At 52.3% G+C, this 18,010-nt stretch overlaps 2 protein-coding genes and 1 long non-coding RNA gene across 3 annotated transcripts in view; 1 reads left to right on the plus strand and 2 right to left on the minus strand.

The window, feature by feature from the left end:
• Positions 1–9,743, minus strand: part of REXO2 (RNA exonuclease 2) — a 19,054-nt gene extending 9,311 nt beyond the window's left edge. The window contains exons 1-2 of the mRNA XM_008636946.2: positions 9,739–9,743; positions 4,225–4,230 (exon numbers count right to left, since the gene is read on the minus strand). The gene's annotated coding sequence lies outside the window, so the exon portion shown is untranslated. The remainder of the gene's footprint in view (positions 1–4,224; positions 4,231–9,738) is intronic.
• LOC108447710 lies at positions 7–1,027 on the plus strand. The gene is made up of 2 exons (XR_001863379.1): positions 7–174; positions 913–1,027. It is a non-coding gene; the product is annotated as an uncharacterized LOC108447710 (long non-coding RNA).
• NNMT (nicotinamide N-methyltransferase) lies at positions 1,105–3,237 on the minus strand. The gene is given in 6 exon segments (XM_017738335.1): positions 1,105–1,539; positions 1,542–1,696; positions 1,835–1,957; positions 1,959–2,088; positions 2,818–2,980; positions 3,169–3,237. Coding segments are annotated over 6 exon segments (756 nt in total). The 3' UTR covers positions 1,105–1,423.
• Positions 9,744–18,010: the final 8,267 nt, after the last annotated feature.

Genomic DNA, 18,010 nt, shown 5'->3' on the forward strand with positions numbered 1-18,010 from the left:
ACGGGACGTGCGAAGCCCCCGCCTGCGGCCCGCGGGCCCCGGGAACTCTCTGAAGACCTGTAATTAGCCAATAACTGGCAATAGGCCCCGTTTGCCGTAAGGAAGTCGTTGATGCGTCACGTGCACCGGCCCCGCTATCGCGACAGCGCATCCCTGTCACCAGCTTGCGTCCAGGTCCTGCCGCTTGGCAGCCAGTGCCGCGTTTTCTCCGTTTCCCCGTTATTCCCACGCTGTTGTGAAACTGATGGGAAACTGAAAGGGTCTGAGGCAGCCAGTTAAAAACCGGGATGCAGGTGAAAAACCCCCAGATGGGTTCTTTGGGAGCAGGGAAGCCGCGAGGGCTCTGCATTCCGGGGGGGCTGCAGTGGGACACCGGGGGTTCTCCCCGGGGCCTCCAAGCCCAGCTGCTCCTATGGCTGGATCCCGTCGGAGTGGGACTCACATCAGCCTTCCCAGGGATTTCACTTCTCCAAAAAGTGGGGGGGGGGAAAAGTGGAAAAGTTGGAAAGCATCCGGTCGGCTCTCCCCAGCCACTGCAATCCCCTGGGTATCCCAGAAGATGCCGGATGTAAAACGGGTGTTCTCCATCTGGAAAAATTTTGAAAGGGGCAGTTGAGCCTTCGCAGCCTCACCGAGCCCAGGCTTGAAAAATACACAGTGAGAGAAAAGGAACCACTTCAGGTGCTTCAGAGATGCTATTGGAATTCTGCTGTGCTTGTTTGCGTCACTTTTTGGTGCCCTTTTTGCTCTTCAAAGTAGCAAAGTGGAAACCCCCATTCTTTGGCTGCCTGTTTTCACTCTTAATGTGCAGGCACTTGGAAATATTGCTGAGATTTCAACCAATTCCACTTGCCAGTTTCAACTTTAGAAGAGGCTTGATGGTCATGCCACCCTGGCTTGTCCCACGTGCAGGTGCCACGGCCCTGGCCAGAGACCACGGTAGGAGCTGGTGGGCTCAGGCATTGCCTGGTGCAGCCTCACCGAGCCCAGGCTTGAAAAATACACAGTGAGAGAAAAGGAACCACTTCAGGTGCTTCAGAGATGCTATTGGAATTCTGTTGTGCTTGTTTGCATCACTTTTTGGTGCCCTTTTTGGTCTTCAAAGTAGCAAAGTGGAAACCCCCATTCTTTGGCTGCCTGTTTTCACTCTTAATGTGCAGGCACTTGGAAATATTGCTGAGATTTCAACCAATTCCACTTGCCAGTTTCAACTTTAGAAGAGGCTTGATGGTTTATTTGTTTGGAGAGTTTGTTTTGGGGTTTTTGTTTGCTTTTTTATGTGTTTATATAATTATACCCTTCTTCCTTCCAGGTACTATCCCTGTCCCTGGGCTGGGGGGAGCTGCTGGGGTTACCCCAAGCCTGGGTGCTGTGTGTGCTGCACAAATCCCAGCTCACAGACACAGCTGGAGCACTCAGGAGTTTATTTAGTGCCAGAAAAAGGGCTGTAGTAGGTGTCCCCAAGGGCAGTCACCATGACCAGGTGCCTCCCTGGCTTCAGGAGGGTGCTGATGTTCCTCAGGGCACTGCGGAAGGTGCCAGGTCCTTGCAGGCACCCTCCAAGCACAGGGTGGAAATGATGCAGTCGGCTGGCAGCAGGGACACGGGGCCCCTGGGGTTAACTTTGGTCACATCACACTTCAGAACCTGCTTCACCGTCTTCCTCAATTTCTCCTGCTTCTCAGCCCATTTCTCCCTGGCAAGAAAATGCAAAAATAAGTAGATGAAGGCTCATTCTGTGGATATTTAGCGTCTGTGCCTGTGGCTTCCTGTCACCGCACACAGCCTGTGCCACTGCCATGGTTGGTGACAGGCAGTAAGACACCAGCCTCACCTGTCCCCTTCCAGTTCACAAATTTATTTCACTGCTGGCTCCCAGTGAAAGGCTCCTGCTTCGTTCTTCAGCCACTTCTTCGTCTCCTGGTGGTTCTGGTCAGTGTAGTCCAAGGTGATCATCAGCAGACAGGAGCTGGTAGGTGGTGGGGCCACAGCCGACATCTATCAGGATGTCACCTCTCAGCCCATCTGGTGCAGAGTGGGGGGCAAACCATCCCGGTGAGGATGGAAACTGCCCCAGGGCAGAAACGTCTCAGAGCCCCTCAGGCTGTGTTCCCCCTAACCCAGAAATGTGACCCCAAATGCCACAGACCCATGGCACAGCCCCATAGCCCAATGCCAGGGCTCCCTGGCCACAGCCCGGCCCAGGGGCAACTGCTGCAGTGGGTCCACAGCCTGTGGCAGGGGCAGTGCCAGCTCCTGGGGCAGAGGCACTGTCCTCATGTCCCCCGGCCCCAGCTGGGCTTGATGGTGATCCCAGAAACTGTGGCACAGCTCCAGCTGCAATTCCCTGTCTGCACGGACACACGTGCAGGCAGAGGGGTGTTCTTGACAAAGCAGGTGTGCGTCTGTGTCTCTCACAGCTCGCTCCATGTTCGGCAGCCCGGGAAATGATGCCGTCCCACGCCTCCGAACGCCTCGGGAGTGCTCACTTAAGGAGAAGATTTTACGCAGGTTCCCCAAGTTCAGCATCATAAACGCGCTTGCCCCTTCCCGGCTGGTGCTCATGCTGTAAAATTCTTTCAAATACTCGCGAGGGTCAAAATTCCGCTGGTAAAACTGCCTCCATGAAGATCGCTGGCGCTTCCATCCTGCCGAGAGCCAGCTCGGCTCCTCGCTCCTCCCGTGCTCCTGTTGTACTTTCAGTTTGCACGTCCCCTCTGCCTGCTTCGCTCCAGCTCCAGCTGGACACGTTCGTCCGCAGGACTTAGGCTCGCCCTCCAGTTTTCTGCTGAGCCTTGCTTTTTCATAATAACTCACTTCTGCAGCCCCCGGCAGCCTCTCGCCCGCCGTCCTGAGCAGCACGGAGGGGACACGGTGGTGGCAACCCCTTCGCCGTCACCGCCACAAAGAGGCAGCAGAGCCCCGCACTTCTCGCGCTGACGGGTCCCCACAGCAGCTCGTCCTCCTCCCACTCGCCCAGCTGGAGCCGAAATGATCAAACAGTTTTAGGCTCATTACGGACTCCAAATCTATATAATTGGCCTTTTCTTTTTTGAGGATCCATCGTTAGAAGTGACAGCAGAGGAGCTGCCGCATCATCGTCAAACTAATAAGTGCGATTGTAGATCCAAGGTGCATTTGCTTCAAAACCCCCTCACTGAGCCAGACCTGCCCCTGCCAAACCCTTCTGCTGAGCATGTGAGGTGTATAGAGGACGTCAGCTTGAAAGATGAACATGGTAAAGAGGTTTTCTTCTGACAGCAAAGCCAACAATCAGTGCTCCCTGCAGCTGCAGTGCTGGGACACGGGGCCCTGCAAGAGCCCTGCTGGCCAGGCAAGCTGACCCAAGGGCATTTGCCAGTGCAGTACTTGGGTTTCAATCCTTAGAGCCTGGTTTTGTTCACTGAATGACATAATCTGGGGATAAAAGTACAAACTGTCAGCACCCAGAAGCCTCTCAGCAGGAGTGGCAGAGCATCTTGGAGCTGGCAAGACTTATTGCCCTCACTGTCAGCCTGGCACTGCCTCCTGGGAATCGTAGAATCATAGAATGTTCTGGGATTGCCCTGCCTTGGGCAGGGACCCCTTCCACCAGACCAGGGTGCTCCAGGCCCCATCCAGCCTGGCCTTGGACACTTCCAGGAATGGGGCAGCCACAGCTTCTCTGGGCAACCTGTGCCAGGGCCTCCCCACCCTCACAGGGAAGAATTTCTTCCTAATAACTGATCTAAACCTACTCTCTGTCAGTGTGAAGCCTTTCTCCCTTGTCCTGTCACTCCAGGCTGTAAATAGTAAATGCTCTAAACAGTCTCTTCCCATCTTTCCTGTAGGCTCCCGTCAAGCACTAGAAGGCCACGATTAGGTCAGCCCAAAGAGCCAGCCCCCGAGCTTGTGGCAGCCCCCAGGATGGTTCTGACACTCCAGCTTCCCAGCTCCATGAGAGCTTGGCTCCAGGCATCTGATTTCCATTTTCCCCTGTACTCTTATTTCAGTCAAAGTGTGTGATTAGGGCTGCACGAGCTCCATTGTCATCTCCACCTAAGTGCTGCTCTGATGGGTGGAAACAGCATCTTGATGTTTACAGCGAGGAATGCATCGCTCTGCTTTCCTGGATAACGCACAAAATCTGCCACTGCAGGGAGGGAAAATCACACAAAAAAGGAGCAACACCTGCGGAAGGCTGGGGAGGGAGGAGAGGAGCTCTTCCAGCCTATGGAGGAGCACCTTGGCCTCATCCCCCTCACCTGGGCAGCAGCTGGGAGATTATAAAGGGCAGAGGGAGGAGGGTTGTTTTAGTACTTGCAGCACATCGAGGTGTTTCTGAGTTAGGCTCTACACGGCCTCTGCCATGAGCACAGCTCCTGTTGGTGTCCCAGAGGAGGTTTGGAAGCAGCCAGCTTGTGTGGCGGAACACTGGCCTAGGGAGGTGCTGTGGTGAGGATAAGCGTCCTTTAAGGGCACTACTGGGTGCTGCTGCTTTTGCGGGGGTTGGTTCAAGGTGGCTGGTTGTTTTGGTTGTTGTAGAAAACATTTTGAGTTTTCCCCTGTATTTCTGTGGTCAGAAATATTGTGCTTCAAGGTTCCCATCAGGGTCAGAGGAATCCACCCACTGCTGTGCCCTTCCCTCTGCCCCCTTCCTCCCAGGGACAGATGTTTGGCTGAGTCTCTGTCGCATGGGCATCAATGGGATCTTATAAACGCTGTGTAATTAACAACTGGCCGTGCTGCTGGGCCCCTGCCCCGGGTCTCGCTCCCCAGAGGCTCTGCCCACAGAGGGGAGCGGGAGCAGCCAAGCTCCAGGAACAAAAGGCATCTCTTCTCCACGTGGTGCAGAGGATCCCAAACAAAAGGTTCCCATTCCCTGCACTCCTCTCTGCTTCTCACTCTCCTCTCTGTGCTCCCACTCTTCGATGGGGATTTAAGCTGTTCTTCTCCTGGTTTGAATTTCTCTGGGCTGCAACAAGAAAGTAGCAATTAACTGTTATAAGGCTGTTTTATAGTCCTGTGCAAACCCTTTCCATCCACTCTGCTTTAAATGGGTACATCTTTTATTCCCAGTTTTCAGGAGTGTAAAACTTTACAGCATTTGCTGCAAACCTTCATACTTTGCTTTGCGGTTTATTGCTCCCTCTGCGGATATATCTCACTCATAAATATGGCTTCCAGCTCCCAGTACTTGACTAGGAGCTGCAGTGCCTCGGAGTGGTTCCGTTAATGGGACTTTGCCTCCATATCATGGTGTGATTCATCCCAAACCTCTGTCTCTCCTCTGCTCAAAGGTGCAGAGCTCTGTAGAAGAGCTGTGGCAGCAGCAGGTCACTCAGCCAGGGCATTCCAGTGCCGGCAGCACTTCCCTGTGGCTCTGGGAGGTGTCGAAGGTGGCTGTGGAAAGCTCAGTGTGAGCTGGGGCTCTGTGCTGGGGTGGCTTTGGGCACTGCCACTGTGGAGCCTTGGAGCAAAGGTTGTCTTAGGTGGAGAGTTTCCTCTCTCTCCTATGGATTTTTTACAGGTTATTTATAAAAAACATTTCTTTTCCTAGGATTAGCATGGAGTCTCTCTGTTCTCCCTGTACTAAGAGGGACAAATAAAGAGGTCAAATCTTGAGGTTCCTGTGGGTTTAGGTCGGACATGGGTGTGTTGTTTCTGACCCCCCTGTAGTTTTTATTTCCATGGGAACATTGAGGAGCTCTTTTACCCTACCACCCATTTTTGGAACACTTTGGAGATGTGCTGTGCTTGACACAGGCTCAGGTGTCCATGAATGGAGCCAGCCAGGTTTGTGGACACCAAGCGCCAGTGCCTTTGTTCTTCAGCAGCCAAGCCAAAAGCTGAAGCTGAAGGTGGAGGCAGAGCAGGGTTCTGTGTACTGCTGGTCCTGCCAGGGCTCTGGGAAGGGGACAGAGCACTTGGCACCCCTGCACTGGTGGTGGGCTTAAGGGGAGGAGTGGGGGTCCCTGCTGCAGATCCCAACCAGCTGCCATTATTCTGGGACTGTCATGACACAAAGGATTTGGAAAGGTGTGGGATATTAAGTGCAGCTTTCAGACCCCTGCATCCTACATGGTAATTTCCTTGCATTACAGCGATGGCGGCTTTAAAACCACCCTCCTCCCATCCCCTTTTAACAAAACAGAAAAGCATTTAGGGCCGATTTGTTTGGAGTCCAGAATGGCAGCGATTACAGCAGCGTGGTGCATTTGGGGTAAATAGAGTGATACTGGTGTAAGAATGACCTCTGTTGAAAGGGTGACACAGGGTAGGGGCTGCTGCTTATCCCCTTGCATGTGCCCTGCCCCATTACCAAAAGCAGGGTGCTTTGTCTCATCCCTTTGAGCATCCCACCACTGCATTAAAGCTGCTTTACCAGGGAAAAATAAGATCTATTTTAAAAAGCCTTGGTTGCCTGTGTCCATCCCCACAGGCAGGCCAGGTGCTCCCCTCAGCCCCGCAGCTGCAGGAGGGAGGAAAGCAGGGAGGGCACACGTTGGCAGCACCGCGTTAGCGGATGGTTTATGGGACCATTTGCCAGTGCCGGTACCTGCCGATGAGGCTCCAAATGTCAGAGCTGGGCGAGGGAACAGGTGGGCTCTGTGCATCTCTGGGGCCCCACTTATTCACAGGCAGTAAATTAATGACAGGAACAGGGACAAAGTCCTATTCTGGGTGCCGGTGACTGAGCAATTCCCTTCTGGCAGCGGAGGGAGGGAGACCTGCCACTGTCAGGCTGCCTTTGATTGTGTTGTCTGAGCCAGCCTTAAAGGTAGCCCGCACTCGAAACCAGCTTTGCTCCTGCTCAGGGCTTTGGAAGCAATGGCAAGTCTCGCTTAAAATAATGAGCACCTCTGCTAATTACCTGAGGCTGCCTCTTTGAACCGCAGGCTGTCGCTTGCATCATCCCCATAAAGGAACCGAAGGTTTCCGTCAATCCCAGAGAGACAGGAGATGTTCAGAGCCAATGACATCAGCCCTGTCAGGAGAGGGTGTAAACTGCACCTATACAGACCTGGTCCTGGTGCCAGGCATGGGGCAGGAGGTGATGCTGAGAAAGCCCTCTCCCGGTATCCACTTTTATCCCACCTGCCTCCAGGAAGGAGAGCTGGCGCTGTGCAGGAGGGAAAGTATGGGTGAGGGTGTGCTTTTGTAGCGAACAGGGCCAAAAATAGTGGGGAGAAAAAGAAAAGTACAGGAATGATACCATATTAAACAAGCTGTACAACAAGCTGTCGTACACAGACAGACCCAGTATCAGGGCGGTTTCGGTTTTGTCTGTGCCATCTTTATAGAATTCCCGAGGGATTGTGAGCTGGGAGCAGTGATCCGGCGCCGGATGGGAGAGCTGTGCCGGCGGGAGGCAGGGAGCGCTGGGCTCTCTCTCTCGCCTCTAGGAAGCACTCTGACCTCAGGGAAGTGCTGCTGCACTCCCCGAAACGGGGAGGATCGCTCCGAGCAGTGCTGCGAGTGTGCGCAGGGTCCTTAGGCTTGGCAAAGTGCTTTTTTTGGAGAACCTTGGCTTGGGAGTGGGCGAGAAGTGAGGTCGAGGGATCCCAGCATGGCAGAGCTTGGGTCTCGGCAGTTGTCTGTCAGCTCAAGGGAGAGGGCTCTGGGAAATGCCCCATGGGGATGCACCAGCCTGGTCCCAGAGCCGGGAAACCCCTTCCCCTGCAGGGATTCCCTCCGAAGTGGGGGTGAGGCGAATGCCAGCCTTGGAGGATGTGGTTAGATACGGGGGCCTGGTGCCTGGAGAGGTTGGATCGTTCAGGAGCCACTCTGGGCTCTGCTGACGAGCCTCCTCGCCCTGCAAAGTGCAGGAGGGACGAGGCTTCCCGGAGCAGGCAGCTGCGCCCCGGCCCGATGAGCCCGTGCAGATGGCGGAGAGATAAACGACACCATCTCCGTACTGTAGTGGCTCGGCCGTAATTCCTGAAAGACATTTATTTGGAGGCAGCCTTCCCTTTTTCAGGGCTGTGACTCCTCGGGCAGGGGGAATTGCGACGGGGAAGGTGGAAAGAGCAACCCGGCGTTACTGATGAGACCGGTGCCCAAACCCCCATCCATTCCTCTCCTCCAATTTTCTCCTCTGACAATTTATAGGTTAGTTTGATGCTTGAATAGCTGAGTCTCTCTAGTAATATGTATTCTCCGTAAGTATTCCCTGCTGTGGCATATCCTAAGAGAACTCCATCAAATAATTATCTTCCCTTTTATTTATTCACAGTCTTTTCACTCGATCTGCATCACGATAAAATATTCCAATGGCTTCCTCTTAGCACTGAGCCTTCCCCAGATTGTAAAGTGTATTTATGTACAGTATTAAATCCGCCCTGTGCCGCTCTTTATCTCGCCGCTCTGCCCGTTCGATGCTGCCGTCGTGCACTGGCCCTGGCCACCTCCTGCCCTGATTCCCTGTGGCACGGGTGGAGCCTGTGCCACGTGCCCGAAGCCCAGGGCAGGAGAGGTCTGCAGGTGGCCAAGACCCGGCTGCAGCTGGTGCTAAGGGATGGAGAGGGGCAGTCCCACCAGGGAACCTTCCTGTCCTCCCTCACCGGTGCTTCCAGCCGGGATTTTGCTGCCTGGCAGAGCTGGGCTGCCCACCGTCAGCGGGAGACGTGACTGCAGGGCAGCTGAGCGCAATCAGAACAGGGAAGAAACCAATAACCTCCTGTCTCCCCTCCAGAGGTGCTGGAGGAGCAGCACTACTGTTCTCCAAGGACTCCGCGGGTCTCCCTGTGGAGCCAGTGGCCTCTGGGGAAGGATGAATCCCTAAAAAGGGGCTGCAGCTTTTCATACTAAAAGAGGCTATTTCAGGGGATGATGTGCAGAGTCTGAGCGAAGGTTTCCTATGCTGATGAGCACTTGGAGTGCTTGGAGCGGCCCTCAGAAGGTGCAGGCATGCTGCAGCACAGCTCTGACCTGTGGCAAGGGATACCCTTTCTCCATGGGATAGCAGGTCCATGTTTGCACCTGGGATTGCTGCAGGTTTTGAAAATAGTCCTTCCAGCACCAGTATTTCCTCTTTGTCTTTCTGTGGATTTCTGTGTGCTGCACAGCAGCCTAACAGGGAATACTTGGTGTTGTGCATCCCTCCTTGCTGCTTTAAAAGACCCCATGCAGGAGCAGTGGCCTCTCCACCCCGGGATGCACAGAAGGCATCTTGACATCTCTGCAGGCATGAGTTATCCAAGGGCGTTCTGGACTGAAGGGGCTCTTGTGGTCACATTCAGAGTCTGTAGCAGTGCCAGAGATTCTGTTGGGCCAGAAGAGCTCTCCCCACTCCAGGGCTGAGGGAGTAAAAGCATGTTTAACTGTGTTTTTAGCTTTGCTTCTGCTGCTCTGCCCACAGGAGCATTTCCTGGGAGCCATGGGGCAGCAGCAGCACTTTCTGCTATGCTGTGTCACTGTGATGCGGGAACAGCAGTTATTAGGTTGGTCACAGAGAGAAGTAGCAGTGACCATTCACAACTGTGGCTCTTCTTCCTGGCTTTGCCCACAGTCAGCTTGGTTGGTAGGCAGGTGAGCCAGGGAAAGGGGTGTTTCCCAGAAGAGGGAGATGCCAGGGTAGAGGGCCAGTCATGGTGAGGAGGATGAGGATGATAACCATGATGCTCCAACTCACTTGGCTCTGGTACCTCTTTGGAGTGGCATCCCCTCAACTCCTGGAGAGCCAAGTTCCCCAGCAAGGGTTAACAGAGTGTATAAAATTGATTGCGATTTTAGTAATTCAGTATAATCACAGTCTACCAGCAGGTTGCTTTTCCAGCAGGAGGGTTTGGAATTATTTTCTGGAGTTTGCAATATAGAACTTAAATTAAGCCTCAGAAGTCAGAGGAGCTCTGCTGCATCTCTAATGTGGTGCTAAATTCTCAGCAGCACATTCCCTGTATTAAAGCCTTTGCTGGCAATTAGGTTCATTAACTATCACAATACCTTATTTATTACTCGGCATGCCATATGGTTTCCCAGCTAAAGAATGGCACCCGTTCTAGCACAGACCATTTGGCATCATAAAAATGTTAACAAATAATGTTATGGCTCTCAAGGGCAAAAGGGCTCGCCGGGCTGCAGGTCTGCACGGCAGGAGAGAATATGAAAACATTTTTCTTCTATGGCAAAATAAAGAATTCCTCGAGACAGAAGTATTCAAAGACTATCCCGCTTGCATCACGCAAATGGGAGTTTTATACATGCCCATAATGGTTCTGTCAATATTTGCAGCAGGCAGCGCGCTCACTCATCTCCTTTCCTTCCCCTCGCTCCCTCTGAGCACGGACGGTGTTGGAGCACCAACAGGAAGGACCCACCTCCATCTAATCGTGCCGCGTTTATGCCTCTTGATTTTTATTTCTTCTGATGCCACTGGCTCTTTCATGTATGCAGCTCTTGGGGAGAGGATTAATTATCCAGCACCAGCCTTTATTACTGTCCAAGCTTCAGCACTGGGCACTGCACCGAGGCACCCAGTGTGTCAGAGAGTGTACATGGCATCAATGCCTACACAGCAGAAGAGAGAGAGTGTGTGTGTGTGTATTTGTGTGTGTAGGGGGTGAAGCTGCACCAGTAGAAACAGCTCTTTGGGACCCCCATGACAGAACATGAAGTTAGGCATTCTGACCCTGAAAAGGGGGAAATCCTAATTGTAGTTAGTTTAGTGCTCTTGGGAGGAGATCAGGACCTGTTGCAGCCCAGGCTGTGAGCGTCACACAGGGTATACCACACCCGGTTCCTATTTTCAGCAGGATTAGGATTACGAGAGCCAGGGACATCATTTCAGGTCACAGGGACTCGGACTGTCTCCTCTTGGGTACTGTGTGGCCAACAAGGAAAAGGTACTTCTCCATTCCTGTTCTGTGAGTGGATTCTCCTAGAATAAACGTGTCCAAAGGGTGACTTTGGCAAAGTGCAACTTAAAGTGGTACTGAAAGCACAGATTAAACCAGACTTTGTGATCCTGTTACAGTACCCCTTGACAACCTCTGAATTTCCAGAAATGGGTCAGAAAGCCGAGTTTGAGGCACAAGTAGCACTGCTGCCAAGTTTCCTAGGCGATGCTCATTTGGTGCCTAGGTGAAGTTGTTTCCTGGATCCTGCTCTTCACTGATTCCCGGGTCAGCTTTCTGATTTGCAGGAAGACAATTCTTCCAGCATGAGCTGAGGAATGGCTCTGGGCTCCTGCAGGTGGGCCCCGGTGGTCTGTGCACAGGTAGCTGCAGTAGCACAGTGCCAGCTCCCCGATTTCCTGCCGAAGATCGGGTGGGTCAGGGCATGCCCAGGGCTCGGTGCCCTCCTGCCAAGAGGAGGTGGTGAGGCTGGGGCAGCTCTTGGATAACTGCCATGGTGATGACCGCTTCAAGAATGCTTTGGTGTACAGAACAGCTGCTCTTCCCGTGGGTAGTGGCAGCAGTTAGGTGTTCGGCTGGCACCAGGCTCAGCCTGTGTGCAGCAACTTCACTGTGCCCTGGTCTGTCGGTGCCCACTCCAGAGCCGCCTGTGTCCTGCTGGAACTGCTCTTTCCAGGGAGGGATGTGACAAAGAGCTGTATTGCTGCAAAACTCACAGGCTTTAAGCCAGCTTGGATTATTTCTCATCACCTCATCTGAACTCTCAAGCAATGTGGGTGAAGTATTCTACCTGCCAGTTCACACAGCACTGCTTCCCATTGGGATTCCAGCCATTTCTTTGGGAGCCCCTCTGTTTTGTTTTTTATTGCAGTGGATGGCACACAGTACTCTAACATAGGCAGAGCCTGGTCCTGAGAATAGCTGTGCTCCATGGGAGGATGAGTGTGGCCAAAGATGAAGCTCTGTCCCCCCAGACAGTTGCTGTAATGTCCCCTTTCTGCTGGCCTCAGTGCCTGTCTCCAGAGTCTGCCAGTTCCTCTACCACCTAGTACGTCTGGGTTTTCACTATTCCATGTCCTCCATTTTCAGCTGATTGCCTTCTTCATGGAAGTTGTGATTTGGTTTTTTTCCCCTTCAGGTCCCTTGAAGAGACATTCCAAAATGTGCCCCTTCAAAAAGCCTCTGGGCTGGAATATCTCACCCCACCTCTCCAAGCAATTTCGCTCCCCACCTACCCTGTCGGTGTGTCCTTTGCAGAGCTGCAAGGACCCTCGGCCATCTGGTGATACTTAACCCAGTTTTGTAGGTAGCACGGTGATGCCAGTGCTCCAACACTGAACTTTTCATGGAGAATTCTTTGTGAATGGAGAGCTGTTTTCCAAATGGCAGAAAGAAATGGGATTCTGGTCCATTGGTGGTGGAATTGGCATTTCCCAACCAAAGGATGTAGCACCTGAGGCAGCAGAAGCAGTGGAGGGAGAGGCACAACAGTGAGAAAGAATGGACTGGGTTCCAAAGAGAATTAATACCTGGAGAGGAGCTGCGGGGTGGTGGAAGCAGCTGCACTCCAGTGACAGCCATGTCGCACACCCTGCTGCCTCCCCCCGTTTGCATCCCTGGCTGCTGGCAGGGACACGTGGAGCCTCTGGCCCTGGGCAGATAGGTCTTATCCAGGAATGACTTTGCAGGAGTGTTTACTTTCATTCCTGGGAGGCTGATCGAGCTGTTCCAGCTAGGAATGTGCCCTGGCTGAAGGGGGACCCTGCCAAGCTCCCTCCAGCATGAACATTGCATGGTCCAAGGGCATTGGAGCCCTGGCTGGACTCGCCCCCTGCTCCCAGGGCTGACCCCACTGCACGACTGGAATGTAAAAGCCTATGTCCATGGGACTTGTGGCAATGGATGTGTGTGCTGTGACCAAGCTGGAACACACCAATTCCTCACGACCTTTGGGAAGGATTCATAAATATCTGCCCTGAAAGGGCAGATTGTGAGCTGCCTTGCTGCACCAATGTTATCTGATTTGGTCACTGAGGAATCTGTGACCAGATAAGATACTGGGGGTTTATTGTATTTTCTGGTAATTATTAAGAAAATAAAATCAGTTAATATCTAACCTTGAACCTAGACCAAAACATTTAGCTTCAGACTTCGTTCTGCCTCTCTTGTAAATTCAAGAGTTGTACAGTTTAGAGGGCTGTTAGGAATGATGGAAGAGATGAACAGGAATTTAATCTGAGCCTAAAATACCATCATTATGCAGCTTGAGCATCTCAGAAATGAGGTCTGTGCCATGTGTGATGCAGCCACTCGATCTTTTTGTCCTGGTGCAAGAAAGGGAAGGAGGAGGAGGAGCTCCTTTGGCAGAAGTTTCCCCAGCTGTGAAGGCATTTTGTGTGAATATTTAATGCAGAGATATGTTAAGAGCAGGGAAAGGAGCGGGGGGGAAAGTCTTCCATGAGTGTGGGCTTTTGTTTGCCCTGTCAGAAACAGTAATGCGTTCTCTGTGCGCACACGGAGCACATAAATACATATAAATATCCTCTCCCCTGGAAAGGGAGAGCAGAGGACTGTGCAGCTGGAAATGGGACATGGAGCGCTGCTAGAGAGGAAAGATTGAATTAGGGCTGAAGGTGTTTACCGAGTGATTGGGATTCAGGATGTGGCTTGCTTCCCCCAGTAAATGAACTTGAGCATTATAAGGGTACAGAAACTGGCTGCTTCCAGTGGGACTGAGGATGCTGCTTGTGGTCCTGGATGACTTTTTGGTTTTAAACTCTAAAGCCATTCAGGGGCTCTTGGAAACCATCCTGTTAAAGGAAGGGAGAGTTTTAATTGTTGATCTTGTGCTCAGATAAGCATGCAATGAGTCTTTAACTCACCTGGAATTCTTATTAGAATGAAATTGGGCATGATCCTCCTGGAGAAGGAACTGGGTGGAGGTGCAGCCCTGTCCCCCCACTCCTGAGAGGACCAACCAGCATGAATGGTGTCTGGACAGACTAAGAACATCTCCTTCTCCAGTGCTGTATCCATCCTGAGGAGAGTCAAAACCAAAGGGAGACAGAGGAAAAGCAGGATGAAACTGGAACACAATCCCTCACTAGAGTATCCCCTGTTTTGGGAGGCAGAACAAGCCCCCAGAAGTGCTTTGCTGAGGTTCTGGTGTAGATTCTGCTCTATTTAAAGGACTTTTTTCTGGGATGAACTTTACTGAACACACATGCAGCCTCCACACCACCATAAAGTCGGGACTGACATTTAATGCCTCGGCACATCTCTTTCCTTGTCCCATGCAAGATATCAAATATGTCAGGTTAAGAGAAGAGAAAAAGAGGAAAAATAATTACACAGTAAATTAAACAAGGCCAACCCCCTCCCATTTATTAGGGCTTCAAAAGTTGCTACCTCTGGCTTGAGCTCTCTCAGATACATACCAAGGGTAACACTAAAAATAGGTCCTGTACTGATGGTTGGGTCACAGCCTGCTAGAGGGAGACATTTTTATTTAATTACAAGCCCAGCAGCACGTTGCTGGGGGGGAATACATAAACACGATGCTCGAAACCTGGCTGTAAAGTTTGTGCTTCTTCGCTGAGTCACTGTGGCTAAATTCCCCTTTGTGTGGGGGGATTTAGGGGAGGAATGTGGGAAGGCTGGCCCAGGCTGCCGCCCTCCTGAGTTACCACTCAGCTCATCCTCCAGCCCTGGCAGGCTCAGGGCCCTAAGCCACTAATTAGCCTCATTGTCTTAGGGCTGCAGCATCCATAACCTGGCACAGGGAGGGGGGAGCATGGAGGGACAAGCTCCTGGAAACCCATGAGCTGCTTGTATCTCCTGGCACTTGTGTTCCGTGTGTCACAACCCACTTCTCAACAGTCTCAGAGGGACACTGATCCACTCCTTCCGTAGGATGGCACTGATTCCACCAACCCTATATGCGAGCGAAGCTGTAACTTGGAGCGGTGCTCATAAGCAGGAAGGATTTTAGCGCACAGACCCCGGCGTGCAGCAGCCTCGTTTGGAGCCGTGCGGATGCGTGCAGGTACCCTGGCTGCTCGCTCACGTGGCGGCGACACGATGATCCTCATCTCTGCTGCCTGTGCCTCTGTCACATGCTCGAGCATGGCTGGGTGGCATCCCACATCCAGCCAGGGCCAGGAGGTTGACGGGAAAAGACAGGCTTGTGGGGAAGGGCAGATGAGGGTTTCTGCAGTGTGACAGCACACATGTCCAGTCGGCTCTGTCCGAATTATCAGGCTGGGCGTGTTCTCCTTTTCCACGACAGTGGGCAGCTCCTGTGCAGCTCCACTGGGCTGGCTACAGCCAAGCTTCAGCAATAACTTATTTTAGGATTAACTGCAATGTGGATAACTTGTGTCCCACCACCCCATGCCACAGCCCCCGATCCAGTTGCATCCTCGGCGCGACTCTCAGGTTCCCTTTGTGCAGCATGCAGGGGCACAATGAGGGGCCTGTTCCAGGCCCCTCCACTCCCCCGGGCTGCCACAGCGCGTGCGGGTCCAGTGGCCGTGCTCGGATGGAGCCTGGTGCTAATCAGTGGGGTACAGAGGAAGCTTAATGCACCGTGGCTGCACACTGAGCAGCTTTTCTGGGGCTTCTGCCCTCCCCCTTGCAAACAGCTTTGTGCATTTAGAATTTTTTTTTTTTTAAATAAAGTCTAACACATTTAATCATCTTTTCATAAGCTGTCAGCTTGCCGCGTGCCAAAGCAGAGCAGCACGCTCTGCCCCGGCTCCCAGCAAAGCAAATATGCCTGGAGAAATCCTGGTCCTGGGAGCGTGCATGCAGGGGATCAGGAGCTGTGAACCCCCCAGGAGTCTGGGGTGAGACCAAAAATAAGTTTTTGGAAGTCATGGATTTTTCACTGAAGTCGAAACAGATCTTATTTTGCACAGCATCCTTGCTCCAGTGTTTCATAACTCAGCTCTGCACCAGCAGGGCTGGAAAACTCAGAATACTGGAAAACTCCAAATACATCAAAAGCAAAACACAACTAATCCTAGGAAAACATGGGAATGTGCCTGTCCCCCACCCTGTAAGGAGCTGGTTCTCTGCAGGAGCAGGGAGAACAGGTCCAGGGGGCAGAGCTGGGGTGGGCACAGCTGAAGTCAGGGCCTAGCAAGCTGGAGAAGTTGGAGCTGTGTCCTTGCATCCCTCTATGGGGTGGAAGGTGGAGGTTATGTGTCTAACAGCGCTGGAGGAGTGTGTGTGATGGAAAAAAGCATTCGTCTGCAGAGAGGTGAAGAAGACATTGTTTTGGGCTTGATGGAGAGGAACTGCTCCTCTTCCCTTTCCACTCATACAGGGCGGGTGATGTTGGGGCAGCTTCTGGCTGAAGTTATCTTCCAGGATGTTTTTTGTGGACTAAGCATCCTGAGCAAGGAATTTCCTTTCTTACTGCAGTTGCAGAGACTGCTCAGTTTTACTCTCCTCTCCACACACTAGGTGCCTCTTGGAGAAGCATCCCAAGGCTGCCCTTGCCATCATCCCTCGAAATGGTTACAGGCTGCTGCATTGCCCAGTCCTTGTCTTCCTGCAGACCTGGTGCTGCTGGTCAGGTTATTTCCACTGGGAAAATAAATGTTTGTGTCTCCCTGTCCAAGTAACTGATTGGGCTGGGGGCTAGAAGTGGATCTGAATGGATGCGTCATTTTCCTGGGAAGGATGACCATGTTTCACCTGGTCCTCACACAGAAAGCCCTTCCTGAGGAACCACCGACTCAGGGGTTTAATGCTGGAGGTTAATAATAATCGCACCAGGCAGCACATCATTGCCCCGTATCTGGTTGAGAGATTTACAAGTGAAACTCGTGGCAGAGGAAGAAATTGCCTCAATCACTTGGAGTAATGGCACATGGAGAGGCACTTGGGCATGACTGCTACTTAACACGGAGCCCAGCTTGGCTTCATTTAGCTGCTGGTGCCTTTCTAATAAACACGTTACACTACAAGGTGGGGATTAAGATCAGAAAAGTAAATAAATTGGAAACTGATGGGGACAGATGGGAGGAAAACGGAAGATACTGGGGAGGAGTGAGGAGGGATTGACTCCCATGCCTGGATGTGGGGAAATGACCCTGAAGACCATGGTTATAGCTTCCCAAGCATCTCTGTGGGCCTCAGCTGTGGGCTGCAGGTGCTGGGCAGCCCACTGCCGAGGCACGCAGGGCGTGCCTGCTCAGGGTCACCAAGCTGGTCGCTGTCTTTGGCAAATGGTGGCCATGGGAAGTTGGTGTCTTAAACAATTCAGTAGCTTTTACTATATGTATTAGAGGAGCAACAAAAAAGTGCAATGCACCAGTTGACAAGAAGGACTGGGGGGTTAATTTTCAGGATGCTGCCTGGGAATTTAGCCGTGGGATTTCCATTATTGCTAATGGGACTCACGCAGCTTAATTTCATGTGAGCTACACTAAAAACATACCCCTAACCGCCTGCAAAATTTCAGTCCTGAAATCAAGCCTTTTAAAAGTTAGAGAAGGGTAAACAAACACCTGAAACCACAGTATCTCGCTATTTCCCCCTCTCAGCTGTTTGGATTTTCAAGTCAGGAAGAGGGAGGAACTCAAGCAGTTTGACACAATTAAAAACCCCATCCCGCAGGCACGCTGGCTGCCTGTGCAGCGCGTCCCTGCTCTCTGCCAATTACAGCGGCAGAGTTATAACCCCCGAAAAAATAGGAGTAAGCTGATGCCTTACCCTTAACTATAGTACGGCGAGCGCGGCGTTGTCATACGCATCTAATAACCCACGCAGCGCTGCCGTGCATCATGAGGCCTCCGTTATTAGGCTGTTCTCGTTAAATGACTGCTATCATCTGGTCCCAAAGTACATTAAATCCCATTATAATTATAAACACACTTCCCCATAACGTTCTCCTTAGATTACATTTGCGCTGCTTTACCCCAAGGGTATCTTTGTACTAATGCCGTCCGCGTTTGTTGTTTTAGCTGACGACGCCGGGCCCTGCGCTGGCTGTGTTGTGCCACGGGTGCAGCAGGGAGGGTAGGAAGAAGGGAGAGCTGCGCGGCTGCCACGCTGCCCCTCCCTGAGGATTACACAGGTCTCTGGGCACCGCCAAGGAGCTGAGACACGCGCAGGGCCGAGGGTCGAGGACGCTCAGGGCACACAGAGCTGCTGGGCTCGTGGGC

Source organism: Corvus brachyrhynchos, unplaced genomic scaffold, assembly GCF_000691975.1.
Source record: "Corvus brachyrhynchos isolate BGI_N302 unplaced genomic scaffold, ASM69197v1 scaffold46, whole genome shotgun sequence".
NCBI lineage: Eukaryota > Metazoa > Chordata > Aves > Passeriformes > Corvidae > Corvus > Corvus brachyrhynchos.